Source organism: Bactrocera dorsalis, chromosome 4 (assembly GCF_023373825.1).
Source record: "Bactrocera dorsalis isolate Fly_Bdor chromosome 4, ASM2337382v1, whole genome shotgun sequence".
In the NCBI taxonomy this organism is placed as follows: Eukaryota; Metazoa; Arthropoda; class Insecta; order Diptera; family Tephritidae; genus Bactrocera; species Bactrocera dorsalis.
The window spans coordinates 55,625,746-55,647,752 of NC_064306.1; the positions used below are offsets into that span (position 1 = coordinate 55,625,746).

Genomic DNA, 22,007 nt, shown 5'->3' on the forward strand with positions numbered 1-22,007 from the left:
TGAACTTTAATGCCAGAATTTAAAATTTTATGTTTATAATAATATTAATGTTTATTATATATCTATAAATGTAAAAATCTTTACTGCTAACTCAATCTATTTTAAGTGAAACAAATTTTTGTTGTCTCGTTTTCTTTATTTATTTATATCCTTTACCTTACTTACTTATTAAGCACAGACCATATACTTTCATTTTATATTCTTAAGGTTAATTACTTATACTATATGTATGTTCAATACTTCATTTGCTTTTGCTAATAACATTATTTGTATTTATTTTCACAATATTTCAGCTGTGAGTAATCAGAATTCCTCATGCAAATAAGCAATGTTCGTTGTTTCGCGCCCATCTGGCATCACCTTTCTAAACATATGTTTGAAGCTTCATGGGCAGCACTTACATATGTGCTTGCTGTCAAAGCAGCTTCCGTTTTATCTCTCTCTTCAATAAAGGAACTCGACCGCATAGCACGTCTTTTATTTCAATCCGCGTTAATATAATTCATCTTCCGCGAGCGCTATTAAACCGCAACATATTTTGGTCCTTCGAGCCGGATATCATCGCATATTAATGATATTCGGCAAATTCGCTATTATTCTCAATATTTTTCCGCATTTTTAATATTAATCATGTCTTCGGCTAAAATTCGCGACTCCGCGCTAAATGCTATTAAACGCTATTTGCAATCTAGCAAAGTCGATGCTCTGTCGGTAGACACTGAGGTAATATCTACTTACCTCCAATTGTTGGAGGAGCAATGGATTCGGTTTGGCGTAGCACAACAAGAGGTGGAACTTACATGTGGTGACGAGAACGTTTCTATGGAGGAGCAGGCACGCATACAAGGTGAGGAGTGGTACAGCACCGCTAAAGCTAACTTGAAACGCCTGTGCGTAACTCAAAGGCAGCAGACATTGCAATCTACCGTTCCTGATTCAACTGCTCCTGTACCGCTTCCAAAGCTACAGTTGCCGTCATTTAGTGGTGATCCCACTCAATGGCTTCCTTTTCATGATGCCTTTTGCTCACTCATTCATACGAATGTCAATTTGTCGGACGGACAAAAATTACACTATTTACGAAACTGTTTGAGTGGGGAAGCATTCGATTTGGTGAGTAGCTTAGCAGTATGTGATAGCAATTACGCTGAAGCTTGGGACTTATTGACCGCGAGGTATAAGGTCATGCGTGTCATGGTGGACAGCCACATCAAAGCACTCATGGCAATTGGAAGTGCAGCCAAGGATACTGCTAAGGGAATAAAGCAAGTGCTTAATTCTATACTTCAACACGTTGGCGCTCTACGTGCACTCCAGCGACCAGTCGAATTCTGGGATGACTGGCTCGTTCACTTAACTGTTTCAAAGTTAGCACACGAAACCCGCAAGCAATGGGAGTTATCGCTCGTCATGGATGATCTACCATCTTTCTCCGTTCTTCGAGAATTTCTTGAAAACCGCGCACGCTCACTGGAGATGGTACCATTACTCAACACTACCGCAAAGACAACAACAACAACAAAGAATGTTTTCCACACGGCATTTACAGAGCCAGAAGTAAATGTCGCTACATCAACCGCTACTAAGGGCCCGCATTGTTCTTATTGCAATCGTGATCATAAAATCTACGTCTGCTCACAGTTCAGTCAACTCGACTCCAAGGGTAAACTAACTGCTATTAAGAAATTAGGTGCATGTATAAATTGTCTCAGCAAAGGGCATATCCTCGCTAACTGTCACAGCACATCGTCGTGTCGTATATGCCAACGACGTCATCATACCTTACTTCACGAAAACTTTACCAATCAACCGGCAAGGCTCAATGCTCTTTCAAATGAACAACGTTTAAATGTAACCGCACACTACGCCGACGCTAATCGCGTCATTCTACTAGCAACCGCTGAAATTATGGTACAAGACTATACCGGTCGTTGGCAACCCGCTCGCGCACTTCTTGACAACGGTTCACATGCCTCATTCGTCACCGAGGCGTGTGTACAACGCCTTCGTCTTCCCAGAACGCTGTCATCCGTTCACGTCACTGGGATCGGGTCACTACAAGGAGGCCGCGCAAAGGGAGAAGTTACACTCTCCATATCAACACGAACGCTTGATACTAAATTTCAAGTAAGTACGCTCATCTTACCGAAAATTACTAACGATCTTCCAACCTCCGCTTTACCGACGACTTCTTGGCCGCATCTTACGGATTTGCCACTAGCCGACCGCTATTATTCCCAGCCCGGACCAATAGACATTTTAATTGGAATGGATGAGATGGACAAGTTTCTACTACACGGACTCCGTAAGGGTGAACGGGGTACACCAATGGCACAAAATACTGTATTCGGATGGGTACTGTCTGGCAACGCTGCCAATTTACAAAGCCCACCGGTGAACATTTCGACTCTACATTCCGATCTTCATTTAACTCAACTCATCCACAAGTTTTGGGAGCTCGAAGAACTACCCGCTCGCAAATTCCTCTCACCTGAAGAATCTATGTGTGAGAAACTATACGACGATACGACCGAACGTGCACCGGATGGTCGCTACATCGTGCGTTTACCTTTGAAGAAAAACGTATTGATTGGTGAATCAAGAGAAGCAGCTATTCGAGCATTACTCCGCATGGAAAGAAGATTTACAGCTAACGAACAACTTCGCAAAGAGTATACTATGTTTATGGATGAACTCACCTCTATGGGACACATGGAACCAGCTGAGACGACAACAGATAAACTGTACTATATGCCACATCATGCGGTGGTAAAGACCACAAGTCAAACAACAAAACTTCGAGTCGTTTTCAACGCATCTATGAAGTCGACCTCTGGGAATTCTTTAAACGATGCCCTCATGTTAGGCCCACAGCTGCAACAAGATCTATTTTCCATTTTGGTTCGCTTTCGCACTCACCGTTTCGGAATAATAGCCGATATCGAAAAGATGTACCGCCAAGTTTATGTCGCTAAAGAGGACACAGATTATCAACGCATAGTTTGGCGTTCGAATCCAGCAGATCCAGTTCGTGATTTTCGTCTTTTAAGGGTCACGTATGGAGTCGCCTCAGCATCACATCTTACTGTTAAGTCACTACATCGAGCCGCACTTAACGCGTCAAACACAAATAAGGAAGTCATTGAAGTTATAATGTCGGACTTTTATATGGATGACTTATTATCAGGTTCAGATACATTTGATGAACTCGCTTTACTTCAAAAAAACGTCTCCCATGCGCTCTCTGAAAGTGGGTTCGAACTACGCAAATGGGGAACTAATTCTCATATGCTTAGAGATATGATACCACACGAATCTAAACAAATTTCGCATCTCTTAGCCGATGGAGACCAAATCCGCACTCTTGGTACCATATGGCACACAAACAACGATTGGCTTTCTATATCAGTGAGTTTTAACGACCTGCCTCCTAAACTTAAAAAACGAACGTTTCTCTCCGAATCAAGTAAGGTATTCGATCCACTGGGTTTGATCGCGCCCTGTACAATCCACTCTAAGATTTGGTTACAGAAACTTTGGCGCTCAAATGTGGATTGGGATGAACCAGTTCCTTCAGAAATTGCGAGGGACTGGTTGGCACATCGTCGTGAATTACAGCAACTATCGGCGCTAAAACTAAGCCGCTGGTTAGGAACTAGCAAAACTTCTGACTCTCAGTATCACATTTTTACCGACGCATCAGAAGTCGCATACGCAGCCGCACTTTACTGTCGCACACAATTTCCGGACGGAACGATTAAGGTCGTACTAGTAGCAGCGAAAACAAGAGTAGCGCCTCTGAAAACTATTTCGTTACCACGACTCGAGCTTTGCGCAGCTCATTTGGGAGCAAAGCTGGTGAAGCAAGTTCAATCGAATCTGAACCACACTTTCTCAAAATTATACGCATGGACGGACTCAATGATTACCTTAGCGTGGTTACAAGGCAACCCTAGCCGTTGGTCAGTATTCGTGGCCAATCGCGTCGCTGCAGTACAAGATATTCTACCAGCAACCCACTGGAGGCACGTTGCGTCAGAGCACAATCCCGCCGATTGCGCTTCAAGGGGCATATTACCATCGCAGCTTCTCAAACATCAACTTTGGTGGCATGGTCCGCAATGGCTACACGAGAACAACAGTAACTGGCCGATTACTGCAGAATCACACACTACAGATCTCGAGCTAAAATCTAGCAAGGCTGTAACACTGCTAACGCAAACTACTGACGATTGGGATTTTTTGACGAAGTATCATTCATTCAGCAAACTTAAACGCATCACTGCTTATTTATTACGCTTCATCAATAACGCAAAGACTTGCGCCGAGATACGAAAAACCGGCAGCTTGTCTTGCGTTGAAATTCAAAACGCTGAAATAGCATTGGTAAAGTATACTCAATTTATCGTTTTTAAAAAGGAAATTTCTAATTGCAGAGAAAATAAGCCGATACATACACGAAGCAGTCTAGCAAGACTACAACCTTTTCTAGACGCAAATGGTATCCTACGAGTAGGAGGCCGCATCAAAAACGCACCGCTTTCGGATTATGTTAAACATCCTATAATAGTTCCGAAAAAATCACCGCTCGCTAAATTAATCGCGGTAGAAGTACATCTTTTAACATTACATGGTGGACCTCAGATAATGCAAGCCGCGATTCAACGAAGATTTTGGGTGCCAGGCATTCGTAACCTCGTCCGTGGTATATATCGAAAATGCATTCGTTGTAGACGACTGCGTTGTCAAAAATTACATCAACTCATGGCTGATCTGCCTCCAAGTCGTGTCACTTCAACCAGAGGTTTTTTACATAATGCAGTCGATTACGCTGGGCCTTACGCCGTGAAGTTTACGCATGGAAGAGGTGCAAAATCCACAAAGGCATACATATGCTCATTTATTTGCATGAGTACTGGTGCAATGCACCTCGAGCTTGCTGGAGACCTTTCTTCAATCGCTTTCATCGCTGCTTTCAAACGTTTTACTAACCGGAGAGGGTACTGTCAGCACATTTACTCTGACAACGGCACTAACTTCGTGGGTGCTGAAAAGGAATTACGACTAGCCTATGAACGCTGCATTCGCGATGAAAGAGTGTCATCATATTTCGCAAACGCCCAAATATTTTGGCATTTCAATCCTCCAAGCGCCCCTCACATGGGTGGCTTCTGGGAGGCTGGTATAAAACGTATCAAATATCATCTTAAGCGGGCCTTAGATACTTCGCTTCTAACTTACGAAGAATTTGCAACAGTCCTGACTGAAGTTGAAGCCTGTGTAAACTCGCGTCCTATTTGCTTTATTCCTACAAATGTAAATGACTTTGAAGTCCTCACTCCTGGACACTTCATGATTGGCGAACCGCTAAAGGGACTTCCCGACCCTGACGTTGAGGTCTTCAAAGGAACTATATTTCAACGTTGGCAAATCATTGTGTCAATTAGACAGCACTTCTGGAATCGATGGCGAGACGAGTATCTTGTCAGTCTTCAACGTCGTTCGAAATGGATACGTTCAACGCCGAATTTGCAGAAAGATGATATCGTTATCATACATGAAGGCAACGTGCCCCCAACTAAATGGAAGCTTGGCCGTGTTATTGGCACTTCCCCAGGGACGGATGGTCAAGTTCGGGTTGTAAATTTGAAGACATCCGAAGGAGAGCTGTTAAGGCCCGTGATCAAGCTGTCGCTACTACCAACAAAGGGGGACATATTTTCTATATGATATTCTTAGATCTTAATTAAAATTGTACTTTTTTGAACTGTTGTTCAAGGCGGCCGGTATGTTCGCGCCCATCTGGCATCACCTTTCTAAACATATGTTTGAAGCTTCATGGGCAGCACTTACATATGTGCTTGCTGTCAAACCAGCTTCCGTTTTATCTCTCTCTTCAATAAAGGAACTCGACCGCATAGCACGTCTTTTATTTCAATCCGCGTTAATATAATTCATCTTCCGCGAGCGCTATTAAACCGCAACATTCGTAATCCTCACAATATTCAAGCCGGTAAATTATCTGGACATTCATGGAACACATACAAATAAAATATTAAGTAGCAAATACCCGGAATTGATAATGTAAATATATCATCAAAATACATATGTATTTTAACTGATATGCGTATGCGTTTATGAGGAATATGGTTATGAAATTGACGTATGTACTAATTACCAACGATTGTTATAGTTAAAAGATTTTTTATATGAAATTCATATGAAATGAAAGTTGCTTAAGATTGTCTTTAGAAAATTTTGAAGCAATAAATTTAAAACTTTTTATTATGAATGTCCAACTTTATAGCAAGAGGTTGTGGAACAACTAATTTGACAGCTGACCGACACGAATATTAAAGCGCACATAAGCTCTGAATTAATAGGCAACTACACACGCCACAATTTGTGTACAATATATTTGCTCAAAGTACGTCGCCGACACTCCCATGGGTGTTACCAAAAAATTGCTTTATTAGCCCAAAGTGAATTAACGAAATTCCAACACATTTCCTGGAAAAGCTCCAAATTATTCACGTTTACCGGTGTGTACCAATGTGTGCACACTAAAGGTGAAAATTGTTGTTGTTCTTTCAACAGATACAAGCAGCCAGAGAGGCAGGTCAGCAGCCTTATTACGCATGGATAATGAAAAGCAAACAGTAACATTTTAACGAAGGCGCGGTTCGCTATCACACCATCAACCAGAAAATATTAGTTACAACCTAAGCGAACTAAAAAATTCCATATAAATAATTGAACTAAGCTAACACGACAAATCTAATATATTGCCTTAAAATAAAGAAAATAATTTTGTTTAAAATGTAAGTAAATTTACCGGATTTCTATATCTTTAAAAAAAGTTTTCTAACTTTAAATTCGGAGATTGACATATGGTTTTTCGTGTCCATACGGAAACTTGCTTCGTTGCATTAATGACTGCAATTTGAAGTGATTTGATGACTGTCAAAGAAGTGATCTGTTTCTAAAGCGCATTGTTACTGGCGACGAAAAGTGGGTTGCCTACAAGAATATATAGCGCAAGTAATCATAGTCTGAAAAAAAGTCATCTCAAACCACTTCGAAGACCGATTGATATCAAAGAACGGTTATACTGTCCATATTCTCCAGACTTTTTTGAATGAGAGAACATTCAGCTCAAATCAGAACCTCAAAAACAACTTGTACCAGTTTTTTGTCTGCAAGAACAGTAAACTGTACCAAAAATATATTGTCGAATTGTCTTGAACAATGTTCTCGAGCCTCGCTGGGATGTGACTTTAAGTCAAAAGGTAACTTCAGGTAAAGCTGGCAGCCAGTTTGAATATATAGTATTATAAGTTATCGCAGCTGTTTAAATACAGTTCAAATTTACTTAAGAAGATTTTTCCTATATACGATAAATTTATGAAGTTTTTTGAAATGATTTAAATCATCATTTCCGTTAATATTCCATAAACTTTGCACCTTAAACTAAATAAATTTCTTCCTTGCGTACATTTGTTTAACAGCTTAATCGTATGAAGTAAAATACGTGAGTTCATTTAGTCATCATGCATGACTGTCACACATAAAATGGAAGGTTACGTATACGACACGTCAAACTAGCGAATGCACCGTAAATATAGTTCATACAATACTGCTTAAATCACGATTTGTTGTTTTATTTTTTTCTTTGCAAAAATATATTATCTAAGTCTGAACATATATTTAACATGTTTTACTGAAATATGAACGGCGAAGAAGGCAGTTTGTCGCAGACATGTGAAAGACTACGCCCTGGTTGAATTGGTGTAAAAAATTGAGGGCAATTAATTTTATGGACGATGATCCTTTGTTATATTTTCATATATGTATTCTTCATTTTATCATTTATCCACAAAAGGGCGAACATAAAATTTACATATTAAAATTCAACACCTAACACGTTTGCCTTGGTGTCTGTCATGTAGTGCACAAACTAATTGTGATATAATAACTATCACTAATCAGTCTGGTAAGACATATAGAACTGTTGACATTTTCTGAAATACATTTAAAAATCCAACTAGCTATTGCTTAATCCCTAGCTGTTGAGGCTGATCAATTTTTGGTAGAACTGAATTGAATAAGGATTTTTTATATAATTAATTCAGCGTTCAAGTCAAGTTATAGTTTCATTGCAAATAGGTTTTTTTACTTTATATTATTTTTATTTTTACAGAAACTCGATTTATGTTTTCCTTTTATTCAAGGATAAATATACATTTCTAATCAGTATATCTATTGAAAGATGATATCGTACAATCACTTCATCCATATCTTAAAAATAATTTCAGACAATGATTTATAAAATGTCACATCACTCAAATATGGTATTTCCTTTCCCATCTGTGGCAAGGATGCATAACATCAATAACCACGAACATTTACTTTTCGCCTATGTCAATGCATATTTCTTCTGAAGAGGCATTTAGCTCTCATAACTGATATCACAATCTACATATTTACATACATCAACCATTGACATTGCTCCAGTCTCCTAAAATCACAGTTGAAATATGACACTTATTCAATAAATTATGAAAATTAATACAAAAGGCATCCTATTTGGTAAATAGATATAAACGACAAATGTGTACACACATATGATTCCTTATTATTCTCTTCTTGGTCGTAGATAGAAATAAATGTATCGACTGGCAGATATTCATGGGGAATATGTTTGTGTTTAAGTTGTTTGTGAATTCTCTTTTTTATGTGAATGACTTTTCTTGTTCAATTTTTACTGTAAATGTGCGTAAATCGGTATATGTTTACAAACTTTTGTATTTCCGTTATATTATTTTACAATTTTGTTAGTAAAGGAAAGTTTATTCTAGCTTACTTTGCTATTTTGCATCAAATAGACAAAACTTTGTATGCGCTGAATGAGGTATATTTAGTTTGCGACGATATTCATACCAATGAGAAATCAGGCATGCATTCTGAGTGATTTCTTTGCTTCACAAATACATAAGATATTGTAAAAACTCATTCATAACTGTAACCTTAAATGCATGTTTTCGCTCAAATGGATACGCTGACCTCTTATATTCCTTAACATACACATAGGTATATATTAATTTTCAGGGACCAGCGGAGAAGTACGATTCGCTAAAACTGTAGCAACCAACAGATAATTTATGTTTTTACCGTATTCGCAATATTTATAAAAAATCATCTGATATTGTTCTAAGTCATGCCATAAGATGTGTGTGGCATACATGGCATATGTGACACGTAGTATCCATTTTATATGAAAAGAAAAAAAAATCATGTAAAATCCATTCATTTATATAAAGTGTTTCGCTCATCACTCAACACCATTTCATAGCTTTCCCTTACTTTCGCAGTCATTTGCAGAGGCATGAAATCGCAAAAAATCTAATTCTTTTCACTCAATTTTTCATTCAAGTGCAGATGAAATTCTTTTGGACAAATTTTGAAGGTGTTTGAAGTGTGAAAAAATCCAAACTGAGAAATGTGGCAAAGCAGAGCAGAGTCAGACATTTGATGATTTTTTAGAAATTAATGCACCTGACAAGCGAATATTTGTTATAAGCAGGGCAGCAAAGGAAGCGTAATTTTTTTGCTGTTTACATTCGGTGGAGTTCAGCTTAATCGAAAATTATTTTTAGTTCAGTTTATGATAAAGGTATAAACGCGGCGTCGCTATGTGTCCAACAAATAGTAATATTTTTTTACAATTACTGCACTGATTATAACATTGTAAGCACTTTTTCTGGCTTCCCTTGGAATTAATGTTTCCTCTTTAAGTTAATTTTCTTTTTCTTGATTATCATTTGTCCTTTAATTTGCAAAGAAAAACAAATTTTTTGCATTTTTTTAACTCAACCGTAAAATCTAGCTTACATTTTCATTAGAGGGTGGTGTAGCCACTGGGTCATGAAGTGTTTAGGCTTTTCTTTTCAGAGACACTTTCATTGATTTCCATTACGCTCACATTTATAGCAGTGAGAGCTGTTTTCAACTCAACCCTTGTCCACTTCTTGGTTATTTAAACACAGACATCCAAATATTTCCAACAAGGAATAAACAAAAGGGTTCTTTCGGTCACTATCACGTGCCAAATGGTCACTGAACTGCAATTAGTAAAGTCAAACCCTCCCTTTCCGCCTTAAACTTTTTAAGTTTACAAACTTTATGGACTCCAGTGTAACTAATGATACTAAACGAGCTGCAGCTTTATATTGTTAACACGCGAGATCTGTAAGTCAAAAATACAAAAAGCAAATGCAGGCTAACCTGCCCATATACTCGTATTCTTATATTTTTATATCACCGCCATTAGCTTGTTGCCTGTAAGTGCCACTTAACTTCAATGGTTTAATGAATGGATCTTTGGTATTTACCTTAAATTGACTATTGAGAGTTCTTGCTCTTAATTAACTTCTCTACTAAATTTTTTAGCCATTATGTGACCACTGACCGTGTGAAAACACATGAAAAAACTTGTATTAGAAATGTGGGATTTGGGTTAGACAATTAAGTTAATACGTGAACATTAGGATGTACATTTATTTTGAAACCGTAACGAGTCATCTGATAATTGATTGCCTACATGAAAGCAAGTCTAAGGCTGAGCTGAATGCTAAAGTAATTTGAAGAATAAATTTTTTATTGCTTGTAGGATTTTATTCCACACCGAGATGATGTTCATGTAAGAAATGGTATTTAATTTATTTAAGAATGCATAAATATCCATATCATAAAAGTGTAAATACCTGGGTTTCCTTTCAAATGCAGTTTCCGCAACGACTCAGAAACAGATTGCAGAAGCCAACATTTGCACGTTATTTCATTAATATATTCTTAGCAAATTGTAATTCCAAAAACTTCCATTATAACGCCATTCATGAATGCGTAACGTGCAATGCGAAGGATGTTTTAATTAAATATAATGGCTGTTACCCATATGCTAACATATGTATGCATATAATTATAAGCTCATATTGAGAACACCTTGTATGCGTTTCGAGTTGCCATTGTTATTTGAATAACAGTTGCACTGAAATATTGTGAGAACTTCCAGAAGCATATTCACTCAAATACACATATTTGAAGTTCGCCATTGTTTGAAATATAGAATTTTTGAACTGTAATCTCTCTGAAAGTCTTAGTTTGCATCTCATGATGATTTTGTAGTTATATAGCCGCATCTCTAAAGCAAACACTTATGTAATTTTATTTTTCAAAGAGAGGAAAAAAAATATTTCAAATTTCATTGCAATAATGCCTTTCCTACATCCTTTTTATTAAAATGAAAATTAAATCAATTTTGCAATTTCTCGTTCCGTTTTACAGATGAACAATTATTTCGGAGTTGCTGGCCTTTCAGAAGCAAAAAAGTGCAAGAGGAATAACCCAGTCAAGTGACCCGAATAAATACACACGAAATGGCAAATAAACTGTGAAAGATTGAGAAAAAGAATGAAAAGATAAAGCACAGAAACAATTTCAGCTAGAAAAAGGCTCGGCGCACATTTAAAACGAATGTCAATAATCGGTTGTAGAAGCAAAAGGGAAGCAAAAAGTAAATTCAAATACTCATGCGGCTCCATACAATATGTAACACCAAAGCCAAACTTCTATAGGAAGTAAAAAGGCCCAATCAGATGTCACAGATTTATTTCGACAGCCGTAGTATCGCTTATACCAGCCCTGAATAATGCTGATCTATTTAGCGCAATGGCAGAATATCATATTGCAAGATCAACCCTCAACCACGTGAATCGTTGAAATCATTGATTCTTTTAGCCAACTGAGGTGTGAAATGTGTAAGATGGCTGCACTTCTGCTTTGCGAGATCAATATGATAGACTGGATTCCTGATACTGATACGGTCGATAAAATTTGGTAAATACTAATTCCATGCGAAAATATTACATAGCAGCTTTTATAACTATTATGTTTAAAGCCATTGTGGAATCAGTACATATTGTTATTTTTTTATGCCGAGGCTCAATTGATTTCGATGTATATCATTATATCTGAATCAATCTGTACTACAAATTCAGAAGTGTTTTTCAATGAACTACCCTTTTAACCGCCAAGCGGCTTTTGGGACTTAAGGATTAATTTAGCAACCCTCAATTTACTTTAGTGGATCTTGAACGCAAAAGTAACAAGAACAGAAAATTTATCTAGACACGCTTTGTTAGACTGCTTAGCTTTAAAATCGAACGTCTTTACTATTATTTTAATTCCCAAAATTTTGTTTTTATTTTCTTTATCTTATTCACACGTATCACGGCTCATTGGTCGTAGTCGTCATAAATTTTAGGCCTAAAGAGATTATTCTGAGACTGTCGGAATATAGGAGCATTACAGCTTTCAGGCATACGGTATGAGTAACTGGCATTTTATGAGTTATGAGTAAACTGAAGCAAGCATATAATAAAACGGAAAAATAAAATTTGATATAAAGAGGGAAGAGTATATGCAAAAGGATTATTAAATTCAATTCAATTTTTAATAAAGACTCTGCCGTAGTCCACACACATATGGCTTCTTTACAGAAGTCAGAAATCTTTAAAATTACATCAAGCTGCGGATTATTATATACTCGTATTTAATGACACATTATGCAGGGCGTTTTCATAGAGAAAATCCATTTCTACAAAACGCAATCGCAGAAAAAAGTCATAAAAACATATTTTGAACATAGCCACCTAAGGTGAAACTAACTCTGATCAAAGTGTGGAGGTAGTATGCGTATTCCCTGATGTTGTTGCTTTTGATTCAAGTGTATCAAAATTGAAATCTCCGGCCAATGGAACGCTCTTTAACCAGCACTTGCACACCAACAATATTGCACAGTCAATAGGATACAGCTTTCATTCACACGTTCACCTACCTATATTCTCAGAAGGGTAATTTGCATTCAGCAAAATTCGGTGTGATTTATTGAAAATATCTGTCACAATGATGTGCTTCTCACAAAAATTGCGTTTTCAATCTAATTTTGGAACCAGCGCTGTAGTCTGGTCAATTATTATGATGACTGTAATTCAGATAGAATTATTCTTTTTTCCAGGTTGATTCACCATTAAAAGTAGGCGCGTACTATCAGCTAACAACAACAGTGCTGTAGTTATGTATGTGTGAGTCTCAGGTATATATGCTGCGAATTAGTTTTTGGGGGTGTCAGTTTACATTTTGTGAAAGCAAAAATGCATTAAGAATCCGAATTAGTTTTTCTGGTAATTGCAAATTTTGTGTAAGTTGCTCTTCCTAAAAGATCTATGATTAATTGACTTTGCTGGAACTTAATACATGGCGAAATTATCTGTCGCATGCAATTGCAACTGATTTCTAAACTCTTTCTAAATCAGTCATTACAGACATACATCCATGAATGCCTTCAGATTTAAATTATACAAAATTAATTAATACATTCTGGACGTTTGTGGAGAAAAGTGAAAATTATTTAACGTATGAAAAATTATACTCACTAACCAACACCGCGGAAAAATAAAAGATTATCATATGAATGTCGAATTAAGAGGATGTTAAAAATAAAGTTCATCCACTAGAGGCTTAAAATTCGAAAACACTGCAGTAGTTTTTGAGGCGTTATATATGAATTATTGAATTAGTGGATTATTTTCACTACAGGCACTCTTACGATTTTAGCTGATAATTTTATATGAAAATTATAATTATTTGCTTATTCAGTCATTCTTTATTTTCAATTTCACAGCCAAATTAATTCAACTAAATTCGATACTTTACTATTTTGGATAACGAATTGTGGTCTTAAGCAAATATTCGAAATTATATTTACGTTTTACATCTAAAATAATTTTGGACAAACCCATAGAAGATAAACAATCTGTCTGATATGAATTGAACATTAAAGCAAATCAAAATTGGAACAACTAAAAAGCAGATGTATGTAGATACAATTATATTCAATCGGTATGTCCACAAATATATTTACAAAAGGGTAGAACTGCACACCGGAAAATCTAATTAGAAAGGTATTAAAGCTTACTTATAAATAGACAGCTGCATAAGGATGTGTTTCGCATGTGCGTCAATAGAATTAATTACTTCGTTGTTAGTGGCATGAACGTAAGTAGAGCAACAAATACAAATTTTACGTACTTGGAGAGATTATTATTTTGAAAATTTCCGAAATCAGCAATTAAATTGGCAAATTAAAAATACATTTCAGATAGGAAGTATAGAAAAAATATTCGTTAATGTTCAAAAACCGGGATCTCATTCTTTTGTAAAATAGTTTTTAAAATTTTATCCAAAAGTCAGCTGTAAATATGTAACCAAGAAGGAAACTATTTGATTGTTGTTGAAGACTAAATGAATTAAATGAAACATACCAAATTACTACTTAATGTACATATACTTGTATGTATGTGGTTAAGGCATTTTTTAACAATTATTTTTCTAATCAAGCACTGACGTTTTCATCTTATTTACAGAATACACTTGAAGGCATAACTTGACTGTCTAAGTCTAAGCTAACAAAACATACTGCATCATATTCTTGAAGAGTATATGTATGTATACAGCAAACAACAAATGAATCACAAGGCCTTACAACCAGATTGCAGTGAAATTGATTGTGATATTTATGTGCCAGATCAAACTTGTGAAGCTTGTTTGACTAAAAATTTATACTTAATAAAATAAAATTGAAAACTCAATGTTCTGTGTTCATAAATATTTATGTTAAGGTCAAAAGTTTACTCAAAATCGGTAAGTAACTCTTTGGTCTCAAAAGTTCTGAATTTTCATTTAAATCAATATACATTTTTTTCTTCCAAAAAAGATTTTTCTGTTTTATTCTCTATATTCTATTATATCTCTATATTTACTTCTGAATTTTGCATATATAATTTACTGTAAGCACATACACATATATAATTGTGTATTTTACGCGTCTAATATATTCTCCCATAAAAATGGCATTCCTGAAATGCCGACAGTAAATTAAATATGACACATTCTGAATAATTAATTTGACAATACAAATCCAATTTCGAACAAATTAATAATTGCAAACGTTTGTGTCATATTAGCGGAATGAAAATATTGAAAAATAACGTCAACTCTTAATTTATTTGTGATTATAAATTGCTAAATGACTAAATTTACAATAATCGGCAATATCTGGCATGCATAAGCATGGAAATGGTGGTAATAAGCGGTAAATAATCTTAGCAGTATTGTCGGAATCGAACGGCATAAGCACATAAAGAAAAGAAATGACTTCCCTCTAATTATCCTTCTGATATAAATGACTATGAGTTGTATATAAACATACCAATAAGTTTAACAACACGAAGCTTTATGTGTACCAAATAACGAATCTAAAAGCAAACAGAACTTCAAATGAAATGCTCGCAGAAATACTCGTAATTCGCCACCAAAACTTTAGCAATCAAAATGACAACACGAGGCTTCCAGGAAAAAAGACAACTCATGCAACAATCTTACATATATACGTAGTGTAAGCTATCATATCTACGTACAGAGAGTAATTTATAAGCAAAATTTCTCTGCCATATTAACGACGGGCAGATAATAGCTGTGATCTTGATTGCAGCAGTTTGGTCAACACAAAATATGAGTTTGCTTCCAATATCTGATACAGTTGCGAATGGAAATCTCACACTTCCGCTGGTCAATCCGGTTTATTTCGAGCGTGTTGTATTCGCTATTGCATATTTGCGTCAGCATATTTGAATCACAGGCCACATCTGCCATTCATTGGTCACATTTAGTGAATGTGAAATAAAAGGCTCTGATATAGTTTATATTTGCAGGGATACTAGGCTAGAAGGAGTTTGCTTGATTTTAATTATTTTTAGTTTCATTTAACGAAGTGGTTCAACCATTTCGCAAAACTAATACTTACTACTTCACAAATTTATAGCTAACGTTTAAGAAAAAACTTTAAATGTATCAAAACTCTAGATTTACTTTACCTTCGGTCAAAGCTAAACTATTTCTTAAAGTTATATTTTCGTATAGGTATTCGCTCTCTTAAGTTAAATTGCAGTTTTGCAAAAAGCAGAATTATTTTAGTCAAAGCAGCTCTTGGCGTAATTATGTTGAGCAGAATTTGGGCATTCCATGACACAAAATTAAAATGTAAGGTGAGTTTTTGAGAACTTAAGATGGTGTTTTCTTATAAGCATTCAAATAAAATAATGTTGTATTAATATTTTGCTCTATCAGAGAACACACATATTAATTCACATGCCTTTGATAGCGTGCCTTTGAATTAAGAATAATATTCTGTGATTGCAAAGTAGTTATTTAACACTTTATGTATTTAAGCCTGAATTTTTTATCAAAATCTTATATATAAAAATGAATCGCAAAATGTGTTGGTAAGCGCATAACTCAAAAACGCCTGGACCAATTTTGCCAATTCTTTTTTTAAAATGTTCGTTGAGGCTCAAGGATGGTTTTTACGGCAAGAAAAATTCGAATAATTGCCGGAAAACCCCTAAAAACAGCCCTTTTCTTTTTCCCATACAAACGAATGAATGTTTGTTTATTAGTAACGCTAAGGGAACGACTGAACCAATCTTGATGAAATTTTCAGAGAATGTTCTGTATGGATCGGGGAAGGTTTAGAAATAAAAAAACCTGTATGCTTTTGTAAGGAAAAGTTGGAAAATTGGACAATTCCAAAAAGTTAATTTTTTCCATACATTTTTTTTCATTTTTTGTTTTTGTTTTGTTTTTGAATTATTTGAATCGTTCAAATTTGTCGTTTGTTTCAAAAATTTTTGAAAATTATTCAGTGAAAATATTATGTGTGTTGCACACAAAGTGATCAATTACAGATTGAATTTTGTTACGATGCCACGAATAGGTTGCGCTAATATCGGTCGGCGTTCTTTTTGGCATCAACATACATTAGCAGCCCAAGGCACATGACCGAGCACTCCCAGGATGTGATGACATAAGTGCGGTATTATGGATCGCGGTCAATCAGTAAGCGATCGTCACGATGTCACAGCAAGCTTTTCAAGCACAGCTTCGATGGACTTTATCTTGAAGCAACGTATGTGTGGTGCTGTTAGATGCTGGATGTACTCTATTCAGTAGCAAAAGAAAGGCTTGCCGCACGCATACATTCTTCTTTGGATTGTGGATGGTTGATGGTGGATACACTAGATCAAATTGATGAAATCATTCAATCATGAGGAAACCCCTGATGCAAAGAAAGATCCAGTATTATACGAAGTGATAAAAACCAATAAGGTTCATGGACGGTTTGTATGTCTCACAATAAATGCAAACAGTATCCACGTGCTTTTCTTTCGGAAACTCCAACTAGAAATGATGGATATCCCCTCTATCGGCGTTGCTCACCAGACGAAAATGGCAGAACAACGAAGTTGACAACACATGGATCGTACTATATTCACCATTATTGCCTACTTCACATTCAAAACTCATATTAATGTTGAGTATTGCAGTTTGGTGAAATCGCTAAAATACGTATGTAATAACGTCACCAAAGGAAGCAACATGGCGGTTATTGGTCTTGAACGATTATTGGTCTTGGTCGATACGTGAACTGCCTTAAAGAGCTTTGTAGGATATTTACTTTTGCAATTCATGAACGTTTTCCGACTGTTGTGCGTCTCGCATTTAATTTGGATAATGGCCAAATAGTGTATTTCAACCCAGGGAATACAGTACAGCCAATGGAAACACCGCCAGCAACAGAATTAACATTTACGAGTTTTTGCTCAACTTTCGTCAGAGATCCGTTTGCGAGGACATTCGAAAATACCTCGATATTATATATGGAATGCATCGTCGAAGAAATACTTACGCAGAAAGCAAGGCCAACCAGTAGATGAACATGCAGGTGTGTTATAAACTAATGCATTAAGACAAATTTTCACAATCCACCCGGTTATCGGTTGCCACCGGTGCGCGGTTCAACTTCATTTGAGTCATTGCGTACTGTGAATGATACGGTGCGTGCAACTTTTTGAGAAGCACACCAGCAATTACAATAGCTGGAAAATTATAATCACTGGAATGCAAATGAAGTTCGCAAACTTTTCACGATAATCATTTCGACATGTCAGCCTTCCGCGTTTATTATTGGATACGAACAAAAATGACATTGCCGAAGACATTTTACATCGTCTTCGCTAAAAATTCGCTACATTCCGGTGGTGTGATATCAATTCCATCCGCCGTTTATCGATTCACGAAAGATGATCAGGAATGTTTATCCGAGCATTGGCAAAATTATCTTAACTGCGATTCCTTGATTGCACGTGCAATGTTAGCTGCCAAAAATTACGATGAAGATTCAAAGTGAAATTCCGGGAGACTTGCGCTTATAACGGGTGATTTTTTTGAGGTTAGGATTTTCATGCATTAGTATTTGACAGATCACGTGGGATTTCAGACATGGTGTCAAAGAGAAAGATGCTCAGTATGCTTTGACATTTCATCATGAATAGACTTACTAACGAGCAACGCTTGCAAATCATTGAATTTTATTACCAAAATCAGTGTTCGGTTTTTTTTTTTCGGACAAATTTTGTTCAGCGATGAGGCTCATTTCTGGTTGAATGGCTACGTAAATAAGCAAAATTGCCGCATTTGGGGTGAAGAGCAACCAGAAGCCGTTCAAGAACTGCCCATGCATCCCGAAAAATGCACTGTTTGGTGTGGTTTGTACGCTGGTGGAATCATTGGACCGTATTTTTTCAAAGATGCTGTTGGACGCAACGTTACGGTGAATGGCGATCGCTATCGTTCGATGCTAACAAACTTTTTGTTGCCAAAAATGGAAGAACTGAACTTGGTTGACATGTGGTTTCAACAAGATGGCGCTACATGCCACACAGCTCGCGATTCTATGGCCATTTTGAGGGAAAACTTCGGACAACAATTCATCTCAAGAAATGGACCCGTAAGTTGGCCACCAAGATCATGCGATTTAACGCCTTTAGACTATTTTTTGTGGGGCTACGTCAAGTCTAAAGTCTACAGAAATAAGCCAGCAACTATTCCAGCTTTGGAAGACAACATTTCCGAAGAAATTCGGGCTATTCCGGCCGAAATGCTCGAAAAAGTTGCCCAAAATTGGACTTTCCGAATGGACCACCTAAGACGCAGCCGCGGTCAACATTTAAATGAAATTATCTTCAAAAAGTAAATGTCATGAACCAATCTAACGTTTCAAATAAAGAACCGATGAGATTTTGCAAATTTTATGCGTTTTTTTTAAAAAAAAAGTTATCAAGCTCTTAAAAAATCACCCTTTACAAATCGATCGATCGAATTTCTAAATTCTTTGGAGAGGCTTGGTATGCCATCGCATCATTTGCGTCTCAAAGTTGGATCTGTCGTTATTATGTTTCGCAATCGTCATGCGCCGAAACAGTGTAATGGAACCCGACTGATTGTGACGCAGCTATCGAATACAATGGGGCAGAGTGCTTGATTCTACGAATTCGAATAAATTTGGAACTGCTATGTTTTTCACACGGCCAAAAATACGTGGCGTGCTCACGAGTTGGAAAATTTCTCTGTACATTTACGCACCGGAACAGAAACCAAAAAATTTTGTTTATTAAGCTACATTACATTGAAAAAAAAACAAATGATAAATTTAGCATTCTCTTCATTTCAGAGCACATAATTTCAGGCAGGACAACGGCTGCGGGGTCAGCTAGTAATATTATATATTTTAGTCAAACAAAATAATCCTTATCTTATAAACTTAAATTGCTATGTTAAGTGGATAAGTTTTATACATTATTATTAAATAAATTCTAATAAAACATGTTACTAACTGTAATATATTTTATACAACCATTACTCTGAATATACAAGAGAGATCAAATACTAAATATTTTATTTAGATGTATTTTCTGAAGGGATAGCTGCTAACTAATTTTAAATCAAGAAAAATTGTTTGACAACTAAGTCAAATGTACTTTTTTACAAACACTCGTTAATAAAAATCAAGTTTAATAAAACCTAAAAAATAACGTTATTAACTCGTCACAACCCAACCATGTTTCGTATACATCTGCCAAAATTTTTAATGAAAAGCCAGAAATTATACATTTATTGTCTTCAGTTTTTCCCATATTCAGCAAAAAGAATATTTGATAATCTCGAACATTCCTACCAATTATCCAAAAACAAATTAAGATAAAATTGTGATGCTATGAAAGGTTTACATCGTAAATATTAAAATTTAATTCATGCTTTCAGGCCTATTATTCTTTCTCAACACGCGATAAGAATCCAGTTTCTTTTTTCAATCATAAAAAATACAATTTTTGGCGCATGCTGACTTGACACTGATCGATGTAGGCGATGTGGGGTTGAGCCCACTGTAAAAGTAATTATATATAAGAAGGTTGTAAGGATTTCCAAGTGCTATAATGACTGGAAAATTCATTGGCATAAGTGTATTCGCGGGAGGGAATTACTTTGAAAGAGATGAAATGGACAAATTTCACTTTTCAATTTGATTGCAGTAGTATATTGAACATATAGTGTAATTGGTAAATATTCATTTGACTGCACACACAATTTTTTGGTTTAGTTCTATTTATTTTCAGTGCTTGACATTCTTTCCACTAAAAGGTGGTTTCGGTGTGTAATCACTACTAATCAAATATACGTATCAACACTGTCACAGATGCAAAACTTTCTCTAATATTGGTTTTAGATGTGTACATATATTAGTGCCAAACAAAATCTATCTTTTGTCAAAACTGGTTGGCAAAGCTGTTACGAAAGCTTTCGAAAAAAAAGCAAACTAATAGTAAACACTACACATGTTTATTCAAACTTTTTTACTGACTCCTATTTAGAACTTTAGTTAACAGAATCCTAGTCTCATTCACGAAAATCGTAACCGTAGATCAGCAATATTTTTATTCCTTGTGCACCCATATATTATTGCTATTATTTATATAAAACATTTTCCTAGGAATCCTTTCAAACGTAATTCAGTAATTCATTTAAAAACATATCCTTCTTTCACCAAGATGAAACAAAAACAAAATTTACACAAGCGAACATTTATGATGACTACATTAATCACATCGGTTAGCCATGTCGTATACGTAACCTTGGCAACTCGTCGAGCTGTGTAACAATAATTAATTCAGCTTGTTAATTTGCACGTGCACTTTTTATTAACTGTACGCAAATCTATATATGGACATTTATTTTCAATGTAATATTTTTAGAGTTGAGTTTTCAAGCAAAAAATTTTGTAAAAAACATATATTTATTCTTTTACTAAAAATATAGCAGCAGAGGTTTAAAGTTAAAATACTGTTGGATTAATTAAAAACTTTTAATCACCATGGGAAATCGGCGAACATGTAAAAACATTCAGTTTATTTTTACAGCATAGGTGAAAAGCATAAAGACATACATATGTAAAACCAACATGCTATACAAAACCAATGTTGGATATATATAATTTTTTTCATATCAATTTAATGAAATAACAGCTTAGTAACTATTTTAAAATGTTAAAAAGAAGCGTAATCCTCTTCTGAAAAGTGCTTTACTCGTAATTGCTTTCATAATTTAATAACGGATTATTTGATTACTATGTAGTATGATAAAAAGGGTGTCATTGAAAACATATTAAAATTTTATTGCGCAAGAATTTTTGTTATAAAGTTTTTAAAAAGTTGTACTAAGAAATTAAGGATATGTTTAAGGCAAATCTGTTATTTACAGATAATGTTTCGTTTATGTTTTTGTTATTTATTTAAATCTATTTTGGTTACACTTCAGTTATGAAAAAACTGCCACTATGAATCTTACGAAAAGATTAATACATATAAAACTTGTAAAACATTTGAAAATCTGAGCTGGATCTCGTATACTTTACATAAACAACAGCAGGCTGAAATGGTTCGTATGTTTATTTAACTTCTGGAAACACGATCGCGAAAGTTCTTTACATCTTTTTT

The 22,007-nt window shown here is 35.6% G+C and overlaps 1 protein-coding gene across 3 annotated transcripts in view; it reads left to right on the top strand.

Moving 5' to 3' along the window:
• Positions 1 to 14,708, top strand: part of LOC125778271 (allatostatin-A receptor-like) — a 35,437-nt gene extending 20,729 nt beyond the window's left edge. Inside the window, exons 5-7 of one of the 3 annotated variants that reach the window (XM_049455062.1) lie at positions 11,344 to 11,895; positions 13,742 to 14,115; positions 14,484 to 14,708. In XM_049455062.1, coding sequence (XP_049311019.1) covers positions 11,344 to 11,347 — 4 coding nt within the window. In that variant the 3' untranslated portion in view covers positions 11,348 to 11,895; positions 13,742 to 14,115; positions 14,484 to 14,708. The remainder of the gene's footprint in view (positions 1 to 11,343; positions 11,896 to 13,741; positions 14,116 to 14,483) is intronic. The other 2 variants (XM_049455061.1, XM_049455060.1) reach the window with 2 other exon arrangements.
• Positions 14,709 to 22,007: the final 7,299 nt, after the last annotated feature.